Raw genomic sequence first — 21441 nt, forward strand, 5'->3', positions numbered from 1 at the left:
GGCAGGGGGATAAATCTGTAGTAACATAGGTTAGAACTGATGGTGGCCTGAGAATAGACATGGGCAAAGGATTTAAGAGACTTTTAGAAGCTAGCAATCAACATGACTTATAAATGATTAGATTTAAGGTGTAGGGTGGTAGGATTCAAGGATTACATAGCATATAGTAATTGGTTAATAAATATATGTTAAATGAATGAATAAAAAAAAGATTTATGACCTGGACACTGGGTGATTGATGGTGCAATTACTCAGCCTTTTCAATTAAAGAACCATAGAAAAATTTAACTTCCAAAGAACAGTAAAGAGAATTTCCATTTTCAAGTAATGATTAAACTTTTAATGGTATAAAGCTAATAAATTTGTGACCTAATATCTGAGAAAGCTGTAGAATAGAAGAGAAAAATAGAGAAAACTGAATTTAACTTCCTTGCTAAACTATTGGAACATTATAAAATTATTAAATTGAGTTTTTAAATTACATTCAGTTTACATTATAATTACAATTTGCATTACTAGTTTTTAAAATTTCCTCTGGTCACTTAGTGCTGTGGTGTCTCCAAACAACATTAGTGCTTTCCAAATGTAACAAAGTATAGTACAATGTTTTGCACATTGCAAGTTCTCAAGAGAGGTGTGTTGAATTACCTGTTATACATTTGAAATTAGTTTCCTCTGGAATAAAGCAGCATGTGAAACTTTTTCCAGATAATTAAGACTCATTGCAAATTAAGTGACTTGCCCAAGGTCACTTGTCTTCCTAGTATCAGAGTCAAGGGTGCTCTTTCCATTGTTCCTGTGAGGAGTTCTGTGACTTATTCAAGAAACTCAGAGTTCTCCTCTCTCTCTTTTGACAAAGGCTGAATCTGATTAAGAGATACAAATCTGGTGTCCACTTTGATTATAATCCACAAATCTCTCTGTTCCTGTTCTTCAAAGCCATAGCACATGATGATTTCTGTTTACAAAACATTTTTTTCTCCCAAGAAGTAGATATCATTGAAGACTGAGAGGAAATCATTTACTTTCTCTTGAATATTTTCTCTTTTATCTATACACATGAAGCATACTTAGGCAAATGACAAAACTTGCTTTGATTACTGTATAGAACAGGGGTCGTAATCTTGGCTGCGCATTAGAATTACCTGGGGAGTTTTAAAATATCCTGATGCCCAGATCTCACTCCAGGCCAAGTAAATAAAAATCTCTGGGGCTGGGATTCAGGCATCAGCATTTTTAAAACTTCCAGATGATTTCAACATGCAACCAAAGTGGAGAACACATGGGTGAGAGTAATTTGATTAAAGTGATGAACTCATACTTAATGTTTGTCTTTTTTCCAACCACAAGGTGGCAGCATCACAATACAGTGCACACACTGGCCTTTCTATTGAGTGGACTTTGAAATTTATATCCGTAATACTAATTAATAGCACTGTGAGGGTTCCTCCAGCTAGAGACAGCATTGACTTTTTTCCCTGTTGTTCTCTGTTGCTTTGGTTGGTTAAGAAGACTTTTAAATGTACTTATTTCAACAGGTTAAATTACCATGAACTATATTATAAGCTATAGTTGGGTGGAAAAATGCAAAAAACATGGATTTTACATTCAGATAGATTTGGGTTTGAATGCTGTCTGTGCCACTTACTGATAGGTTGTGTCATTTCTTTGTACTTCAGTTGTATGCCTAGAAGAGGAGGGTTGTTATTTGGACTAAATGAGATAATATATGAAAATCAACTTTGTATGTATGGTACTAAGATTCTGAGGATGTCGAGGATGAAAGTGATAAAGCTGTAATAGAATCAGTTACACAAAGTCCAGAAAAACCCAGTATACAGTTGTTTTTTACATATGGTCTTTCTTTTCTGCGTGTGGGTCTCTTCTTTTCCTGTGTGTGTCCTATCTTTCGGTTTCTACTGGTGATTATACAGATAAACATGCTCTAGCTGCCTTCATTTTAAAGAAGAATCAAAGTTGTTATTTTTTTTTTTTTTTACTACACTATTAGCAATGGAAGTACCTTCCACCTTTATAGCCAGGTTTCTGTAAAGAATTAGACTTTGTTTACTCACAATTACTCTAGTTCATTTCTCAAGCCTTGAAATTGCTTTCTCTAAGATCACCAGTGCCCTCCTAAGGCCCAAGTCCAAAGAATATTGGTATCTTGTGCATCTTTGCCATTTGAATAGGCTGAAAATGTCCTCCTTTCTGATACATTCCCCACTGATTACTGTGGTGACAGAATTCCTGTTCTCCAGTCAACAGTGCTGTCTGAGTTGTTTTCTCCTCCCTTAGAATTGGGGATCCCAGGAGTCTTCTCCTATAGCCCTATTTTCTTTTTTCCATGGGAATTTTTGGTATCTTTGACCAACCCTTAATTTTAATTACTACAAATGACTTTCAAATCTATGCATTGTTACATACGGCCGTCCTGAGTTCCAGATCCATAAATCTAACAATAACTAGCATTTAGATTGGTATCTCAAAATTAACGTGTTGAATTTTGAACTGGACTCATATCCCCTGTCACCCAAAACCGACTCCTTCTCCCCGCCACATCACACCTTTCAAACCATGGCATTACTTTCCACCCAGGTGATTGAACCAAATCCCTAGGAGTCATTCTACACGCCTCCCTCAGTCCCCTTCAAATCCAAATTGCCAAAGCTTCTCAGTTCTTCACCACCCCCTGCAAAATACTTCTTAGTGGTGTTACCCAGTCTCATAAGTAGTCCAAAGTCTCATAAGTTGTCATTAAGTCATATTTCTTACCTCACACTTCCTCTTTCACACAGATCAGTCAGACTTCTGTACCAAAACAGTTCTCGTTAAGGTCATTAATTGTAGTGTCATTCATGTTTCCCTGTCCGTCCTCCTTCCCTCCCTTACAGGATGACCCCAAGAGCACTTCTTCGAATGATCACCTGCACATGAATCTCCTTCTTGGGCCCTCCTTGGGGACCCAATGCAAGATAACTTAAAAAAAAGAAGAAGAATTAATCAGATTAGTTTCCAGAGACAGATTTTATTAACCTTTTATCCCCCTATTGTGGAGTACTTTCAACTCATCAGACTTTTAAAGGGCATTTGCTTCATCTGTAGTATTAGATAGTTTAATTTCTATTCGAGAGCACAGACATACTTCCTAAAACCTGTGTAAACAATTTTTAAAAATCAACTGATGTGTATTACAAGTTTCTCTTTGTCTACTTTTAGAGGCAATTACATTTTTGGTGATTGGAAACCAAGTCATTGTTTACTGCATAGTAAGATCACAAAATAGAGAAACATTGTAACACCGAAAAATAACTATTTTTAGTCAGTTATTTTGATGATTGTATGTATTGCTATTATACTTTTATTAACTTGGCAGATTGTTGGTAAGACTGTTAAGTGAACATTGAACCTCATTGTGGATAATGAACTGTTCTTGGTACTACAGAGAATATAAAGTTTTAGAAAAAAGTAGAATGTACTAAATGGTGTCATTAGCCAAATAAAGAGAGAAAGAAAGAAAGAAAGAAAGAAAGAAAGAAAGAAAGAAAGAAAGAAAGAGGCAAACAAATGTATTTAGTGTTATATAAAAAATTATTCTATATAAATGTTTATTTTCCAATCAGGAGGTTAAAATTTTAAGATGTTCTATTCATCAGAAATTTTAAATACTTTTGGAGAACTTATTCTATATATGTAGGGTCAGGGAAATTTAAAATTGAATTTTGCACGTTTCCTTAAACAGATTTTGTGATTTAACTTTGTACTAAAATTCAGTCTCCTTGGTTGAAGCCTTGGTTGAATCACAAATCTTTTGGCAATCCTCAAATTGCAAAGGTTAATAAGAAAAAACAAAGCGTGTTTCAATAGGACATAATATCATTTTCTTTGATCCAGCTGCTGAATTAATAGAGAATGCACAAACAGAAAGACAATGCTATTTAAAGCTTTCATTGGCATTTTCAACAAGACTGCAAACACACACAGAGAAAAAGTAGAACAAAACCATATTGTATGCTTAATTAGGATAAAAGAAGCAGAAAACAAACACCAACATCTTGATGATTATCATATGGTCAGAACATGACTGATATGGAAAAAAATGTTAATTCAGGGCTCAAAGATGAATAAAAGGAACAACTATGTACAATTTAGATTTTTCATATCTGGTTCTCATCTCTTTCATATGTGTAGAGGTCCTGATGTTGTCCAAAATATTTTAACAAAAAGCATTTCAGAATATGTGTTGACTGCTTGGGTGATAATTGCCAAGTCTAGCTACATGTGTAGACTGACAGAAAATTGGAGCAGAAATCAGAGTGGTAGGCTCAAATTTGTCATTAATGAAAATCTTTTGTGAGTGTTGAATTATTCAGTTTAGCACATCTTTAACCCTAAGAATTCCTTCATTCCATCTTTTCTTATAAAAAATCATACATTTTATCCCTAAGTCTGCCACTAATTAACTCTATGACCATGGACAAATCACTTAATGATCTCTGAGTTTTCATATTCTCATTTGCAGATTGAACAAGGGTGGCACTAGATAATCTCTCAGATCTCTTCCACCACTAACATTCTATGATGCTGTTGAAAACAGGATTATCTTGAAGATTAAGGAAAGAATAAATTCATACATTTTACTTAGTAAAGAAGTATCACTTAAATATATGATATAAAATGAAGTCGCAAGAGAGAGCAACTTCCACCTTGGGAGAATCAATTAGGAATTTGAATAGGTACTGATTAAAAAGATCTTTTCATCAAGAAATCAAGTCCAGCAGTAAGAACTCAAGAGAATGCCCCCAAAAATCCATATTCCTCAATCCTAATTTTCTTATGTAGAACTATACTCTTTTATGTATTTTTTTGGCAAGAGCCATATTTTTTATCTGAGTTTTACATTCCTAAAAGTGGAGAAAATGGAAGTAAATGCTAACATGATGTCCTAGAGCAGGAAAGGATACAGCTGCAATTGTTGAGACGTCAGTGGTAGAAAAGTGCTGTAATTCAGTTGTTTTCTCCATCCTCCCATTGCCATATAACTTAGATCCCTAATATGCATGTTTCAACATTGCCATATAGGATGCTCACATAATTATCATCCCAACACTTATAAGAGTGAAGGAGCTGAGAGCTATTAATAACTGCAAGGACAGCAAGTACAAACTGGAACTGTTTTGGGCAAATTTAGACATACAGTCACCCTATTTGCTTATTTTTCTATTTCTTGTTTTATAAAGATTTTGATTTAAATATTGTTTAGGTACTGTTTCATTATCCCTTACTTTAGATTCAACTCAATTACTATTTGCTCTGAATTATTCTTTAAATTCTTTAAATTAAATTAAACTTTTAGTCAAATTTCTATCATTAATTAGCTATGTGACTTCAAGATATTTTTTTTTAACATCTTTATTGGGGTACAATTGCTTCACAATGGTGTGTTAGTTTCTGCTCCATAACAAAGTGAATCAGTCATACATAAACATATGTTCCCATATGTCTTCCCTCTTGCGTCTCCCTCCCTCCCACCCTCCCTATCCCACCCCTCCAGGCTGTCACAAAGCACCGAGCCCATATCCCTGTGCCATGCGGCTGCTTCCCACTAGCTATCTACCTTACTACGTTTGTTAGTGTGTATATGCCCATGACTCTCTCTCGCCCTGTGTGACTTCAAGATATTTTTTAAAAATTTCTTTGAATCTTAGTTTCCTGACCTGAGGTTTGTAAGGGTATATATAAAGAGCCTAGCATATAGTATCTTCTCTAAAAAAGAAAGGCCTCCCTTAATTGGAGAAGAGTGTTCTTCATTTATCAAGCCCTCAAAGATAGTTGGGAGAGCAGATCTAAGAGCATATAACTACCTTTTTTTTTTTTCAGTGTCACAATCTGTTCTGCAGTTCCTTTTTGTTTATTTTTTTATTCATATCCCATATCCATGTTAGCATTGAAGATATTTCTTCTGTATTGTTCCAGTGTTTTAGGTGCTAGCTCATATTGATGTCCCCCACCAAAAGCCGACCTGGATCTTTCTGGGTGTGGTGGCTATTCTGAGGTTTGGAAACCTTTGTGGATTTCAGAAGCATGTTTTCTATCATGCCTTTCTGGTGCCTTGAAAGCCAAAAGCTTTATTTGTTTCAATTCCAAGAAACTTCCAACTCCTATTTTTGAAACTCTGATCACTTCTATAACATTGTAATATTCTCATTCTCCATGATTTCTGTAAATGTTCCTTTCTCCTCCCCCTCATCCTCCTTCTTTGACTTATCTTCCTCTGGTCAACCTTTAAACTCTGGTGTCTGTTAGGGGTCCACTTCGGCCCTATACTCTTCCTACCTGCATACTCTCCATGGGTGACCTCATCCACTGCCATGATTTCAACAAACACCTCTTGCTGATAGTCTCAAATCTATACATCTCTAGTCAACAGCATTCCTGTGAACATCAGATCATATATTTGATTATCAAATAGACATCTCTGCCAACATAGCACTTAGGCTCATTTCCCTTTTTCCATTCTATATTTTTAGTTGGCTCCACTAGTATTGCCATTGTCCAGCTATTCAGCTTAGAAATCTGGGAGTCATTCTTCTTTCCCATCATCACATTCAATCAAAAACAAAATTCTACCAATTTTATTTATTAATATTTATTAAGTATTCTTGAATCCATATTTTCTACCCATTTTTACCTTCCCTACCCCAGTCAGACCTTTTAATTTTTTTCTAGTTCATCCAGCAGCTCCCTGACTCTTCTCTCTGAATTCAGTTTGTGTTTTTCTTCAATCCGGCTGTAAATTTGACCATACCATTCTATTGCATTCTTCAGTGGTTTCTCCCCCATTATGAAGAAGTCTTCATTCCAATCATGGTAACCAAATCCATCCTTGATCCAGCCTTTCCCTGACCCATCTACTTCTCTATTCACGGCTCTTATTTCTTGTCACTTCTGACCACATAAGTTATAATTCATAATAACAGAACTGGTTCCAGTTCTCTTTGCATGTGCGTGCACTGGAGCAGAGAAGCACACCTCCCACCAATACCATCACCAACCTCACCACCACCACAACTACAACCACCACCACCATTCTATTCTCTAGCTTCTGTGGCCTAGAGTCATCTTTTTCTCTCTCCCTTTTTATCTTGTCAATATCCAAGACATCTTTTGCTCACTGAACTAGTACAGGTGTCACCTACTCCAAAAAGAAAAAGGTTTTGCTACAGTTCTGTTACAGTTTCTTCACTCTGCTCCCATATACCACCTACATATTTCTTTTATTTATCATGTTGTGTATTAATTATCTGTTTTGCATAAGTCTTACCCCACTAAATTGTGAGCTCCTTGAGGTCAGCAGTAACATTATTCAGTTTTGAAATCTCAATTTCTAATATAGCTTAGCATATACTAGGTGCCCCAAACCTTAATTGAATGAATGAATTTAATAAATAAATTAATTAATTCTAATATTTACTAAATCATAGTGACTCGTATTTGGCCATGTGTTTATCTTATTTAATTGAAACAAATAGTGTATGTATATATAGTGCCATCATAAAGCACATCTAATCCATTATTGTTTATGCAATCCATATAAATTCCTCTAAGAATTTAAATCAGGGAAGTAGAGCCCAAATCTCCCAAAATAGTAGAAGGGGAATCTCCAGTCTCGAAGAATATTCAAAAGCATGCAAATCATAGGCTCTAATAACTCTCCATAAATTATTCTTCATTTCTTCTCACCCTTAATTTTCTCACATCTCAAATTTTTCTAATCTACTAAACTCTCCTAAAATACTCTCTGGGGCCCTTCTCATGATACCCACTCCTCATTTCTTTTTTATTTAGACTGTTACCTAGCAAGAGAGAATCCTTTCTGTTTAATAAAGTGGGGAAAAGGAACAACAGACCAGTAGACCACTAGCTTCTCTTTAGCAGGGAGGGGCAGAGAGTATTATAGACCACTGCATGTGACAATTGCTGACTGAGCACATATATATATGTGTTTGAATATGACATTACTCTCTTTGGATTATTGGTCAATTACTATTTTATATTCTTATGTAGAAGACATCTTTATGTGAAGTACTCTTCCACTGCAGGTGATTGAATCCTCTCTTTAAAAAAAAACAAAACCCAAACAAACCCTGAACATGTACCCCTTTCAACCATAACTATAATGCAAGTGTGTTTAAAGCAGCCCACTGGTTTACTGAAAGGAGAAATCTTGGACTCAGTACTTTGTTTTCTTTCTTTGTAGCTTGTGGTTAGAGTCTATTACTTCGTGCTTTCTACATCAGCAACAGCTGTATGCTGAAGCTCCAAGGAAAACCTCTCTCAAATAGTTCTGTTGCAAAGAGAAAATAACATTTACGAACTTTGACAGAAACTATACCCTTGAGCCATGTTTAATTTTGAAACTTGAATGGAAAAGTCCACTGCAAGCAGAAGTCAGCCACACAGGATCCTGAGCTGAGTCTATTGTTAGAAGAGGCGCCAACAATGCACAGAGCTCTGGGTGGGGTGTGAGCTCTGAGAGCTGTGCACACTGGTCTGCGGGGCACCTGGACAAGGCCCACTTAGATGAGGACCTCACCACAGCTTTATACAAGATCAGGAAGAGGCAAAGCAGAAAACCTACCACTTGGTGAAGCATCTTTACATAACCAGAGTTTGGCTTTGCATTAGCTTACTTAGATGACAGTTTCACAGATTTTCAAAAATAACTTTGTTTTACTCATTCACTCATTAAATCATCATATTCCTATAATTGGGAAGTTCTTCATAGTTTGGGGTAGAAGGTCCTCCCTCGGTCAGGTCCTGGGGGCAGTGCTCGATCATCCCAGTGCCCTTAACTTTACATAATCAGTGTTTCTGTGTCCTCACTAGTGTCATGGGGTAGGGTGGGGTCTTGTTCTGTTTAGCTCTTTCAGTAAAGGCTACTCAGTCAGCCACATCTGAATCCCAGTAGCTGGTTTAAAGCCTTCTGTCCCAGTAGCGATCACAGGTTTTAAAGGAATGTCTGGCCTCATCAGTAGATGTTTCTCAGTAATTCAGTATTGTGTTAAATTGCCCTACCACGACTAATCAAAGTCTTATATTTTTATATCCAACTACTTCTGTAGTATGTGAGGCTGCCCCAGCATATTAGGGCTAGGATGAGTATTCATGTCTGTTGTGATTCAGGCTACCAGAGATTCTGCATGCGGTAAAGAAGAACCATTGTGGTATTAGGGTACTGTTCCCAGGCCAAAGAACCTCCCACAGAAGTCAGAAGCTGTCTCTGAAGATATTGTCCGATGTGTTCCTTCAACAGCCATTTTTGAGGGATGCTGTCCTAATAGACCTGAGTCACTTTATTGAGTAACTGTTAGTTTCTTACAAAAAAATGGCTGCTTTTGGAGTGTTGGACAGCATGAATTCTGGGACCCTGTCTCATGACACCAGACATTTCGTAGCTCTTCTTTGCCCTGAAGCCATTATTAGCCAATATACCTCCTCAACTTATCCTCTCTCACCTCTATTTTTCCAAGAGATTTTTTTCTTTCCGTGTTACTTGAGTTGAGTTGGAGCTACTCTATGTCACCGTGATAGATTTCCCTAGGTCCAAACATTGGTAGGAAGAGGTTAGGGAATCTATCTGAGACCTTCCTTCCTGGAAGGCACCTAGATTCGTGAAAATTTCTCTTTTTCCACGTCCAAATTCCTCATAGCAAGAGGAATGCTGATTCAATGTTAGACTAAAGGTCCTGTCACATCATTTCTCCTAGAGAGGGTTAACTCAGGGGCCACTCAGGGGTTCAAGGTGACCCATCTCTCTAGACAACTGGCAGCTGCTTCTGCCTGAGGGGGGAAAATATCTTAAATCATTTAAATATAGAGCACACAGCTATGTATAAAGATGTTTTATGATGCTTTGCACACACAAAAAATTGATTAGATCTAAATATTTCTTTACACTGGGAACTAGTAGTACGATCTGTTGAGAGGTATTAAAGAGTCTTTGACAAATACCGTATGCTAACACATATATATGGAATTTAAGAAAAAAAATGTCATGAAGAACCTGGGGTAAGACAGGAATAAAGACACAGACCTACTAGAGAATGGACTTGGGGTAAGGGGAAGCTGTGACAAAGCGAAAGAGAGGCATGGACATATATACACTACCAAATATAAAATAGATAGCTAGTGGGAAGCAGCTGCATAGCACAGGGAGATCAGCTCCGTGCTTTGTGACCGTCTGGAGGGGTGGGATAGGGAGGGTGGGAGGGAGGGAGATGCAAGAGGGAAGAGATATGGGAACATATGTATATGTATAACTGATTCACTTTGTTATAAAGCAGAAATTAACATGCCATTGTAAAGCAATTATACTCTAATAAAGATGTAAAAATAATAATAATAATAAAAAACAAAGAGTCTTTTCACAGGTGTCTAAAATGGAACAAAATCTTATCAGTCTGGGATAGTTTTAGTAGGGTTCTATTATAGGGCTAGTGAATGGAGGAAATAGCCTCTGGGTCCTTGTAATCAAGTGTCTTGTTTGATTTTTAAAGACTGAATATTAATTGCTTACACCTGAGTTCTGAATCAGACGGTTTTGGGAAGTGAGCTCTCAGGATTTGGATTCTGCTGGCTTATTTGGCATATAAATGAATCCTTCATAAGTTTGTGGGGAAATTTTAACTTATGTACCACTGTAATTACTCCACAATTTATATGAGATTATGATCACCACTAAAATCAATGAATAGCAAAATATTCTCATGCATTGTAAGAGTTTAGTTATTTTTAGTTTATTACAGAAGGTTTATTGTCTGTTTTTATTCTGCAGCCCCCACCCCAGATATACGACAAACAGCTGGATGAAAGAGAACACACCATTGAAGAATGGAAAGGTGACCCTACTGCTTAAATAAGTGTACCTTTTGCGTTACTGAAACTCAGAAAACATCTTTAAGGCTTTTCCTTTTAAAACAATTTAGTGACAGATGATTTTCTAAGTGCTATCCTCTTAGACCATTTTCAAAGCTCCTAAAACTTCATCTGTCTTTTCATACTAATAACAGTATTGCATTTACTCAAGAATGAAAGGAATTAATTACTGACACTTTATAAAAAATAGTACTGATTGTCAAAATATTTGTCATGGTGGAGGGCAAACTTTAATTAAAAATTTCAGAATTAAACATTCCATGTTTATACATAAAATTATCACATAAAATGGATAAAATTATGCCTGAGATGGTTTTAGTCATCATAGAATAAAAGATAGTGAATATATGAATTCATTCACTTGATTTATAGGACTCGAGAATTTAAATGAAAATTCATGTATCTGAGTGGCTTATTCTCCTTTAAAGTAAGAAAAGAGTAAATGAATACATTAATTAACTTTTTTTTCAAGAAAACTTTTTCAAACACATACTGCATGATCAAGGTCATAGTCAGGGTAAGACAAGGTAGAGAAGAATTGTTCCACTAACATAAATAACCACAGAGTAGAATAAATATGATAAAGCCAAATACAGATTATAACACATGATTAGCTCATTATGAGGAGGAACATAAAGGGGAGATCTGAAGGGAAGAAACATTTGAGCAATCTTGAAAGAATTAACAATTATAAGTTTGGAAAAGAAAAAAAAAATTGAGGAAAATACCAGAATGAAGATATAAGAGGAAACCAACCGGTAAGAATGAGCAAAAAGTGTTATAAAGTTAGTAAAGAGAATCCCCTGTTCAAGAGGTCATGTTGGAGAGTATGGAAGAATAAGCACGTATAAACAGTAGATCAAGTAAAAAAAAAGATGAGGATGATAGACAGAAAAAGACTTGATTTGATCTAAATAAGGACCAGAAGGCACTCAGGTGTTCATGATTAGGTAAGTGATAGGGTATAAATATCACTCGAGGAGGATGGACATAGACTAAATTCTGAAAAACTGAAGAAATACCTGTAAAGGATGATGATTATATAAATTGTAAGCCATTGCAAAGCACGAATGAATGGCACAGAATAATTTGTAGCTAAAAGCTATAAAGTAAAAAGTAATGAAGATATACATATTTTTAATTCTAGTAATGAAAAAGCCAGAAATGGATGCAAGTTTGGGAATAAATATAATAATTTTTTAATGTTGGATTTTATGCAAGTTTAGTTTTACAAATCCAAGATTTGAATCTAGCAAAAAGATGAATAAGAGTTGGAAAACTGATAGAAAGTAACAATATAAAGCCACAAGAAGAATATGTGTATCTCTTAGGAAGTGAACATAAAAGAAAAATGGAGGTTCAAAACTGAGCCATTAAAATCCATAAGAGATAAAATTAGAATGCATCAGAAATCTCCCAAAGAATTCAGAAAACAAGTAACGTGTACTCTTCATACATTTTCTTGGTCAAATGCTTTATTGAGCACCTACTTTTGCCAGGCTCTGTGTTATTTCAAGAAAATGTAGAAATAGAAGAGTAAAGAAATTCCACTTGGTTTGTAATTTACTCAGCCCCACCAACATGTTATTACTTGTCAGTAACTAATGACTCTCCTCTTTGGGTTAAGGAGAAAATTGACTTTTATAACACTGATAACTGTTTCTTACAGAACTTATTTACAAGGAAGTCATGAATTCAGAAGAAAAGACTAAGAATGGTGTTGTGAAAGGACAGCCTTCTCCTTCAGGTACTCACTCTCAGTGAATAACCAATAAACCAATACTCGTGTATTTTTCTTGGCCTTAAGGAGAGATTGTGGTCAATAACATTGCCAATAGAGCACATGAACTAATATCACATGACTGTTTTTCCCTCAAATGATTTTAGTTTTATTCTTTTGATATTTAGTGTGGCATTCATTCTGATTATTCTGATTATAATGACCTAGCACAAGAGTTCTTTCAGAATTTATTTTAAGATAATAAGGAATCTTAAAGAAATGTTAACATGGGCTGGTTAAAGGGTAACTGTGCCTCATCAAAATTCAGAACCATAATGCCCTCTTGACCACCGAGTCAATGTAGAGTTCAGGAATCCCTCCAGCCAAAACCTTTTCCTTCATTCACTCTAATGTTTGCACTCTTAGCAAGGTTGATGTAACCATAGTTGAAGCCTTAACCAAGATGAGATCCAATTAAAGTCAGCATAGAAAATATTTCAGTTTGCAATCTACAGAATCTAACACACATTTGTACATATACATATTTTACTGATCTTACTAATGTGCTTTAGAATTATTTGAGGTAATTTACTTATACTTATTAATGCTAGTATATTTTTCCTAAGACTTACACTTTGAATAGAAAGAGAATATCTTTAGATTTAAACAACACTTAGATCATGCTGGCAAAAATGTAGGCTGCAGATTATTAGTTTAGAGGAAAGTAGACCTGGTGTCCTACCTTTGATGTATAATTTTTTCCCATGCACTTTATTTTTTCATTTCCATCTTTATTTTTTTATACTTTTTATTGGAGTATAGTTGATTTACAATGGTGTGTTAGTTTCAGGTGTATAGCAAAGTGAATCAGTTATACATATACATATATCCACCCTTTTTTAGATTCTTTTCCCATATTGGTTATTATAGAGGTTTAAGTAGAGTTCCCTGTGCTATACAGTAGGTCCTTGTTAGTTATCCATTTTATGTATAGTAGTGTGTGTATATATCAATCCCAATCTCCCAATTTATCCCTCCCCTCCCTTTCCCTCCTGGTAACCATAAGTTTGTTTTCTACATTTGTGACTCTATTTCTGTTTTGTAAATAAGTTCATTTGCATCATTTTTTTTTAGATTCCACATATAAGTGATATCATGTGATATTTGTCTTTCTCTGCCTGACTTACTTCACTCAGTATAACAATCTCTAGGTTCATGTTGCTGCAGATGGCATTATTTTGTTACTTTTTATGGCTGAGTAATATTCCATTGTATATATGTACTACATCTTCTTTATCCATTCATCTGTCAATGGGCATTTAGCTTGCTTCCCTGTCCTGGCTATTGTGAATAGTGCTGCAATGAACATTGGGGTGCATGTGCCTTTTTGAATTATGGTTTTCTCAGGGTCTATGCCCAGGAGTGGGATTGCTGGGTCATATGGTGGTTCCATATTTAGTTTTTTAGGGAACTTCCATAGTCTTCTCCATAGTGGTATGGAGGTTACCATGCACTTTAACTTGCTTTGGGAAACAGGTAGAATGAATTAATCAATTCTTCACACTGATAACTGCTCTTTAGTTTGTACCCACAGCCCCTCTGATGCCCAAACAGATGCAATTCTTGTATGACCTGCGTTTCTCACCTCTAGATTTGAGGAAACGTCCGATTCTATCTCAAGTCTTCCCTTTCCTCAAAGAGGGTTAAGGGAATCATTGGGGTTGGTAGTCTACCCACCCTATTTATTCAGCCTAGCATCCATATCAATACAGGTCTGTAGAAGCTGCTTGTAACTTACCTGCATGTTCCATCTGCTGCTGATTAAAGAACTCAAAGACTGAATCCTACAGCCTCAAGATACCACCTGCTAAGGCAGAAAGACTCCTTACCTTAAGAATTCCCATAATGGCCAGAACATATTTTCTTATAATCATTAAGAAGACAAAATACCAGAATCCAGTGAAGTGGATAGCATCTCAGGCTGGGACTGGACAAGTTTAGCGGAGTGTCATCTTTATTTGAAATTATCATGAATTCATCTTTTTTCCTTTTTACAAAGAGCTCAGAATCATGCCACCCACTCCAGAACGCCCCATCTTCTGCTCATCTCCTCCTCCACTTTCCCCTTGGCCCCAACCAGGTCTCCACAGCAACTAATCTGTGATGACATAAAAATTCATAATTCTCTTTTCAATACTTTCACAACACTTCTACAAAAGTCTTCTTATTCCCATGATTCATTTTATGTAAACTGCACAGCTCAGAGTGGGAAAAATGGGATTAGAAATGGTACAAGTGAGATCAATTAATCATTAATTAATGAATGGTCTGCCATATGAAGAAAGGTTTAAGTATTTGGTAAAGGAACAAAATTTGTATGTTATTAAGGCCTAATTCTTTAATCATTAAAACCATAATTCTTATGCAAAAATAAAGTGATTGCATGAAGAAGTTTCTTTTAACTCATTAATGAGGGAAATGGCAGAATAGCAGTTCCATGAAGATATGAGAAATTAGGATTTACATAGTCTGTGGAAAAAAGAACACTGAAATAAGATTACTAAATTAAATCAAAACTTGTAAATGTCCTACAGGGCAACCAGACCTATTTTTGTGGTTATGTTTTCTACCAGGCAGAAAAAAACAAACAAACAGAGTTTCACTTTATCAGCTTTCTACGAGTTTACAGTGTTGTAAAACGTCTGGACCCTAATCAATTGAGAATATTAAGTCCAAAAAGTTATGTTCCACAAAACAGTCAGATGACCCTTAGGAGGGCTTGTTAAAAATTGCTCAAGTATTGGGCTTCCCTGGTGGCGCAGTGGTTGAGAGTCCGCCTGCCGATGCAGGGGACGCGGGTTCGTGCCCTGGTCCGGGAAGATCCCACATGTCGCGGAGCGGCTGGGCCCGTGAGCCATGGCCGCTGGGCCTGCGCGTTCAGAGCCTGTGCTCTGCGGCGGGAGAGGCCACAACAGTGAGAGGCCCGCGTACTGCAAAAAAAAAAAAAAAAAAGCCCAAGTATGATATTAAAAAGTTACATGCTTATTTTTTGCACTAATCCCAAGTGTTGGATGATTTTCCTGAACAGTGTCTAAGGCTATTGACATAAATAATTTCTACATGCTCTGAATAGATGAACCTGAGTCCTTACCGAGTAAATCCTTTTTAAGTTTGCAAGAAATACATTTAAGGTGAATAAAGCCGAAGACTAGTTTACAGAGCAGTTTGTTATTTCTGGAATGACTGGAAAATAAACGAATTCCACTACAATATTTAATGATGAATATAACTAGTCATAGAGAAATTAAAATATTGGCCAGAATGCATGAGATTGCTGCCAATTCAGATTCAATTTGTTTAAAATCTCTATTTAGACTCACCCACTCAGCAGTAAATTTTTTTCTCAACTTTCCCATTTCTATTAATGGCAGCTCTATTTTCTTAGCCTCCCAGACTGAAACCCCTGATTAATCTTTTACTCCATACTCACCTTATGACTGAGTCATTTTCTACATCCTAAAAATTTTGTTTGCTGGATGTCTTACATCTAATTACCATGCCTTTCCTTTAACAGCGTTATGATTGAAGTTTTCCTGAAATAATTTTCCAGACTTCAGTCTCTACCTAAGTTGATATTTCAAAACTATAGGTTTGAGCAATAATTCCACTGATCAATGCCTCCAATGGCTTTGCATCACTTATAATTTAAGCCTAGTAACCTCTCCCTGACATGGATAGCCCTCTGTAATCCACGTTTTTCCACCTTTCATACTACACCAATTCTAGGGTCCTGTATTGCCATTGTCTTACTTGACTGGATCCCCACTTTTTGGAATGCTGCCCATTCATAAGTATTTTCTTATTGAATATCACCTTGTTCCAAAATATTTTTTATATCTGCTCCAAAATACTTCTCATATCTTCCCAAAGAATAGGATCTTTTCTTCATATGGGTCCTACTAGTACCTGTATTTTAAACATAGTCTTATTACCCTTATTGATTGAAATTCACTGAGAAGAAAGATGGTATGTATTCACCTTTGTGTATCATGCAGTGCCTGAGTGTTGTGCCTTGCATATAATAGTAGCTTGATAAATATTTGAAAATTGCTGCTCAGGTCCTCCCTCAGCATGTTTCTTGGTGCTATTCCAAAGACAGAATTCAGGACAGGATTATAACTTTAATATAGTATGCGATTCAGTATGTTCTTAGCCAATAAATATTTATTCACCCTATTAATCACCATGAAGATAAATTAACCAAGTATCAGTACATAAATTGTTGCTTTTGGCATTTGCTCATGCTTCAGATATAAAGGTTTGCTGCTTTCAGGTGGTTGTTTGATTTATTCATTTTTAGAAATGCATATTCCTCAATTTCTTTTGCATGCCTGTTTAGTTTAATATGTTAATGATTAATTATAAAATATGCCATGTAGGCTCTATGTGCATGTGAAAAGACCAAACTATTTTTTAACCATTCCAACTACCTGTAACAATACTAAATTATCTACCTTCTACACATGCGCTAAACTATAGTTGACTGGCTTAAACAATTTATAGTTAAAATGATTATGGATTCAGTCTTTCACAACATGATTTTAAAGGAAAATATTGCTGGCTTAATTTTGAGAAATCATATGTATAATATATATTATATGACATATTTGTGTCTGATGTATTTGTGTGCATCATGTGGAGACATAGAATAGCCATGTGCTGGAGTTGACTCTTGCAGCTCATGAGAGCCACTTGTATACATCCAACTATGAGTTTTTTGACCTCATATTGTAGCTTGAAATCTACCATGTAAGATTTAAGACATAGAAATTGGCTGACTCTACAAATCAAGGCATTCCTCCCTCCGGAGAGCCAATTGTTAAATTTTTATTGGAACACTACTGTGTATGTGTGTGTGTGTGTGTGTGTGTGTGTGTGTGTGTGTGTGTGTGCACGGTATATATATATATATATATATATATATATATATATATATATGCAGTAACCTATGCTGGAAAGAAAAAGCAATTACCAAGAAAACTTTTGAAAAGTCAGCTTTTTTTGCATTCTTCATTATATTCACCTTTTCTCATTAATGTTGCATATCACATTTTATTTTGTAAATAGCTAGGATGAAGTGATATTACAACATAGACTCCCTTAATATTCAGTCACAACAATGCTGGGAGCCCTGCAGCAAGGGAATAAGTTAATGCGGTTTCTCAGTGACAAAATTGTTCTAATACCCAAACTCATGTTTTAGTGATGCTTTTTAAAATGTAAATAGGAAGTTAAATGTACATTTGCCTAATAATACACAGGTTTGAAATTTATTGATGGACTTGTATATCAATAAGTAATAAATCTAAACCTCAGATACATTTCTAAGTAAATAATTGTACTCCCTTCTGCTCTCTGATTTCACTTGAATAGTGATTTATTTTCAATAGCATGGCTGCTTGCTTTCTGAATTGATTTGCAAAGATTGCTGAGGGAATAGCAGTCCGTGAATATAAATAAATTTTCATCTAAAAGTATTTGTTATAGAACGTTAGAGTTAGAACAGACTAGGAAGTCATCTAGCTCTCAGTCTGTTCACTGCCTCATTGTGCCTGAGAAGGAAAACTCCCACAAGTAACAATGACTCAGCAAGATAGGGATGCTTAACATCAGGATGGGTAGAGATTTTTTAGAAACTCTACATGGAAGATAAAGTTCTTCAGGTGATTTTAACATATAGCCCTTCCCCCTCCATATTCTGCACCCCATGGGAGTGTGTCCCTCCCAATTAGTCACAGATCTAGTCCAATAATTTTTTTACTTAAAAACCTCAGCCCCAAACAAATTGAAGCTGAAGATCACAAAGACAGAGAAGGAATATATCTCAGTGATTTTTTAAAAATTATAGTAGTTCTTCTAATTCTTTGTGTCTACTTTTTTTTAATGTTTGGATAGGTCAGGAAAATAATTTCCTTTAAAAAGCAGCACAACCTTTTCCCCTGAAATAATGAATACCTTTGGCTAGATAACTTCTAGCTGATAAATTTTTGTTATTGTAAGTTACTTCTTTCCATAAAACCTAATTTTTTCCGGGTAAAGTTGAAAGTAGCTAGTATTTTTTGTTTGCAACTCTGTTAGTATTTTCAGTTAATTTAAATGACATTTTTATTGACAAAAATTTGTAATGCTTTACTGATGATAAAACATTTTAAAAAATGTGTATCTTTACTGATTTTTCTGAAAACAATATAGGAAGAAGGGATATTTATCACACTGCTAGTATATCCTGGGCAAGTGGACATTATAATCAAGTTCAATTCAGTTCAGTTCTATTTAAAAGATTGTCACAAACTGTTTGGCAGTAAACTAATAACTTGAAACCAAAATCTATGTCTGGACCTTTCTATTATTTGTGTTTGGTTTTATGGTTTAAATGTTCATTTATTGCCTACACAAAAAACAGACTTGAGAGGATCATCCTGTAAAGCCAGAGGTGCCTACAGTCAAGAGGCATATATTATGGTGCAATAGAAAAAGTAATACAAAAGTAAAAGTTTTTTTATATTATAGTGGGGGACAATTTTTAACAACCATCTCTTTTAAATAAATGACTGATTATAGCATTTACTAATTTCTATGCTGTAAATATTCTCACTGTGATCAACTTCAAGCTACTGATGTGACATCAGTGAGGGCAGAGTTGGAAAGAAATGTTAATAACTGACTCTCAAAAGCCGCTAAAAGCTACTCCAGCACACCACTAGATAATACACATGATTCTCCCATCATAGCACTGTATAAAGAGGAACTCTTCTCATACAACGCTTCTCATGGGAATGAAATGGAGATTTTATAGAGGAAGCATTAGAAGAGAGGTTGAGAACCTCTTTTAATACATTTGTGCTATAAGAAATCAGGAACAATAATCTACGGAACCCTAGAAATACAGCTGATAAAGATTCTGAACTTTGAGTAACTGAATACCAACTATAATTTGCATTCAACTTTGATAAAATAGATGGCAGGACCATTCCAACATAGAAGATAGAAATTACAGAAAGCCAGCTGATGAACAAAAGGAGAAGAAAGACAACTACAACAAAGTGATTTCCCTTGGCCAAAACTAGGTCAGCAGTTTCATCCATTTCATAGCAGGGAGAAATTTGCTTTCCCTCACAGAACTTCTCTAGAAGAGTACACACAAAAGATACTCAGCGTTTTGTTAAACTGAGTACTTATTCTGTGCTCAAGAGTTGGGATAGAGGAAGATAGAAGAAATTAAGAAATATAATGAAAGAAATCAAAAGAAGCAAGGGAAACATAAACATGAAGTAATCATGTGACAAAACTATATATAACAGGCTAACCCATATGGCATAACATTTAGAATGGTAAATACGTTGAAAATATGCTGATTATAAAATAGGTGCAGTAGGAATGTGATCCTCTGTATATGAAGAATTTATTAAAAGCTGCCCTGACTTTTGTTGCCTTCATTCAGAATTATTTATAGATAAAAATTTGTGTTTTACTGGGGAAATTTCCTCAATATTTTTTGTATAATTTCTCTAGCTGCCATTGTTGTGGGTTTGTGTTTATTTGTAAACATCAATCTTATAAGGGAGCCTAATCTCAGCTGAGTCTTATCTCACCCTGCTTGAATCAGTACTCAGCTTTCACTGTGACGATTGGAACAGGTCCACATAATCAATTTCAACCAGGAAAGGAGAAAAAGCTTATCTCAAAAGGACACCAGGTCTATTTTGTTGAGATACTTTAAAATACTTTTTGGTTTGCATTAAGCCAAGGGACACAGAATAGCTAAAACAATCTTGAAAAAGAACACAGTTGGAGGATTCACACTTCCTTATTTCAAAACTTACCATAAACCTGTAATAGTCAAGACAGTGTGGTATTTGCATGAATATACACATACAGATCATTGAAATGAAATTCAGAGTGCAGAAATAAAGCCTTATATTTATGGTCAATTGATTTTTAACAAGGATTTCAAGACAATTCCATGGGCAAAGAATAGTCTTTTCAGTAATTGGAGCTGGAATAACTAGATCTCCACATGCAAAAGAATGAAGGTGAATCTCTACCTCATCATATGCAAAAATGAAACACAAAATGGATCATAGACTTAAATGTAAGGGGTAAAATTATAAAGCGTAGGAGTAAATCTTCATGATCTTTGGTTAGGAAATGGTTTCTTAGATATGACACTAAAAGCATAAATGACAAAAAACATAGTTAAATCCAACTTAATATTTAAAAAGTGTGCTTCAAAAGACACCATCAAGAAAGTGAAAAGAGGGCTTCCCTGGTGGCACAGTGGTTGAGAGTCCACCTGCTGATGCAGGGGACACGGGTTCGTGCCCCGGTCCAGGAAGGTCCCACATGCCATGGAGCGGCTGGGCTCGTGAGCCATGGCCGCTGAGCCTGTGCATCTGGAGCCTGTGCTCTGCAATGGGAGAGGCCACAACAGTGAGAGGCCCGCGTACTGAAAAAAAAAAAAAGAAAGTGAAAAGACAATCCATAGAATAGGAGGAAAACATCAGCAAATCTTACATGATAAGGGACTTGTATCCATAATATATAAAGGACTCTTACAATCCGCTAATAAAAAGAACATAACACAATTTAAAAAATGGCCAAAGTATCTGAACAGACATTTCTCCAAAGAAGATATACAAATGTTTAACAAGCACATGAAAAGATGCTCAACATAATTAGCCATCAGGAAAATGCAAATAAATCACAATGAGATACCATTTCAC

At 35.6% G+C, this 21441-nt stretch overlaps 1 protein-coding gene across 7 annotated transcripts in view; it reads left to right on the forward strand.

Annotated features, from left to right (window-relative positions):
• Positions 1-21441, forward strand: part of MAPK10 (mitogen-activated protein kinase 10) — a 361702-nt gene that overhangs the window by 336148 nt on the left and 4113 nt on the right. For all 7 annotated transcript variants that reach the window (XM_060147171.1, XM_060147176.1, XM_060147169.1 and 4 more), the window contains 2 exons: positions 10838-10901; positions 12608-12685. In XM_060147171.1, coding sequence (XP_060003154.1) covers positions 10838-10901; positions 12608-12685 — 142 coding nt within the window. The remainder of the gene's footprint in view (positions 1-10837; positions 10902-12607; positions 12686-21441) is intronic.

Source organism: Lagenorhynchus albirostris, chromosome 4, assembly GCF_949774975.1.
Source record: "Lagenorhynchus albirostris chromosome 4, mLagAlb1.1, whole genome shotgun sequence".
NCBI lineage: Eukaryota > Metazoa > Chordata > Mammalia > Artiodactyla > Delphinidae > Lagenorhynchus > Lagenorhynchus albirostris.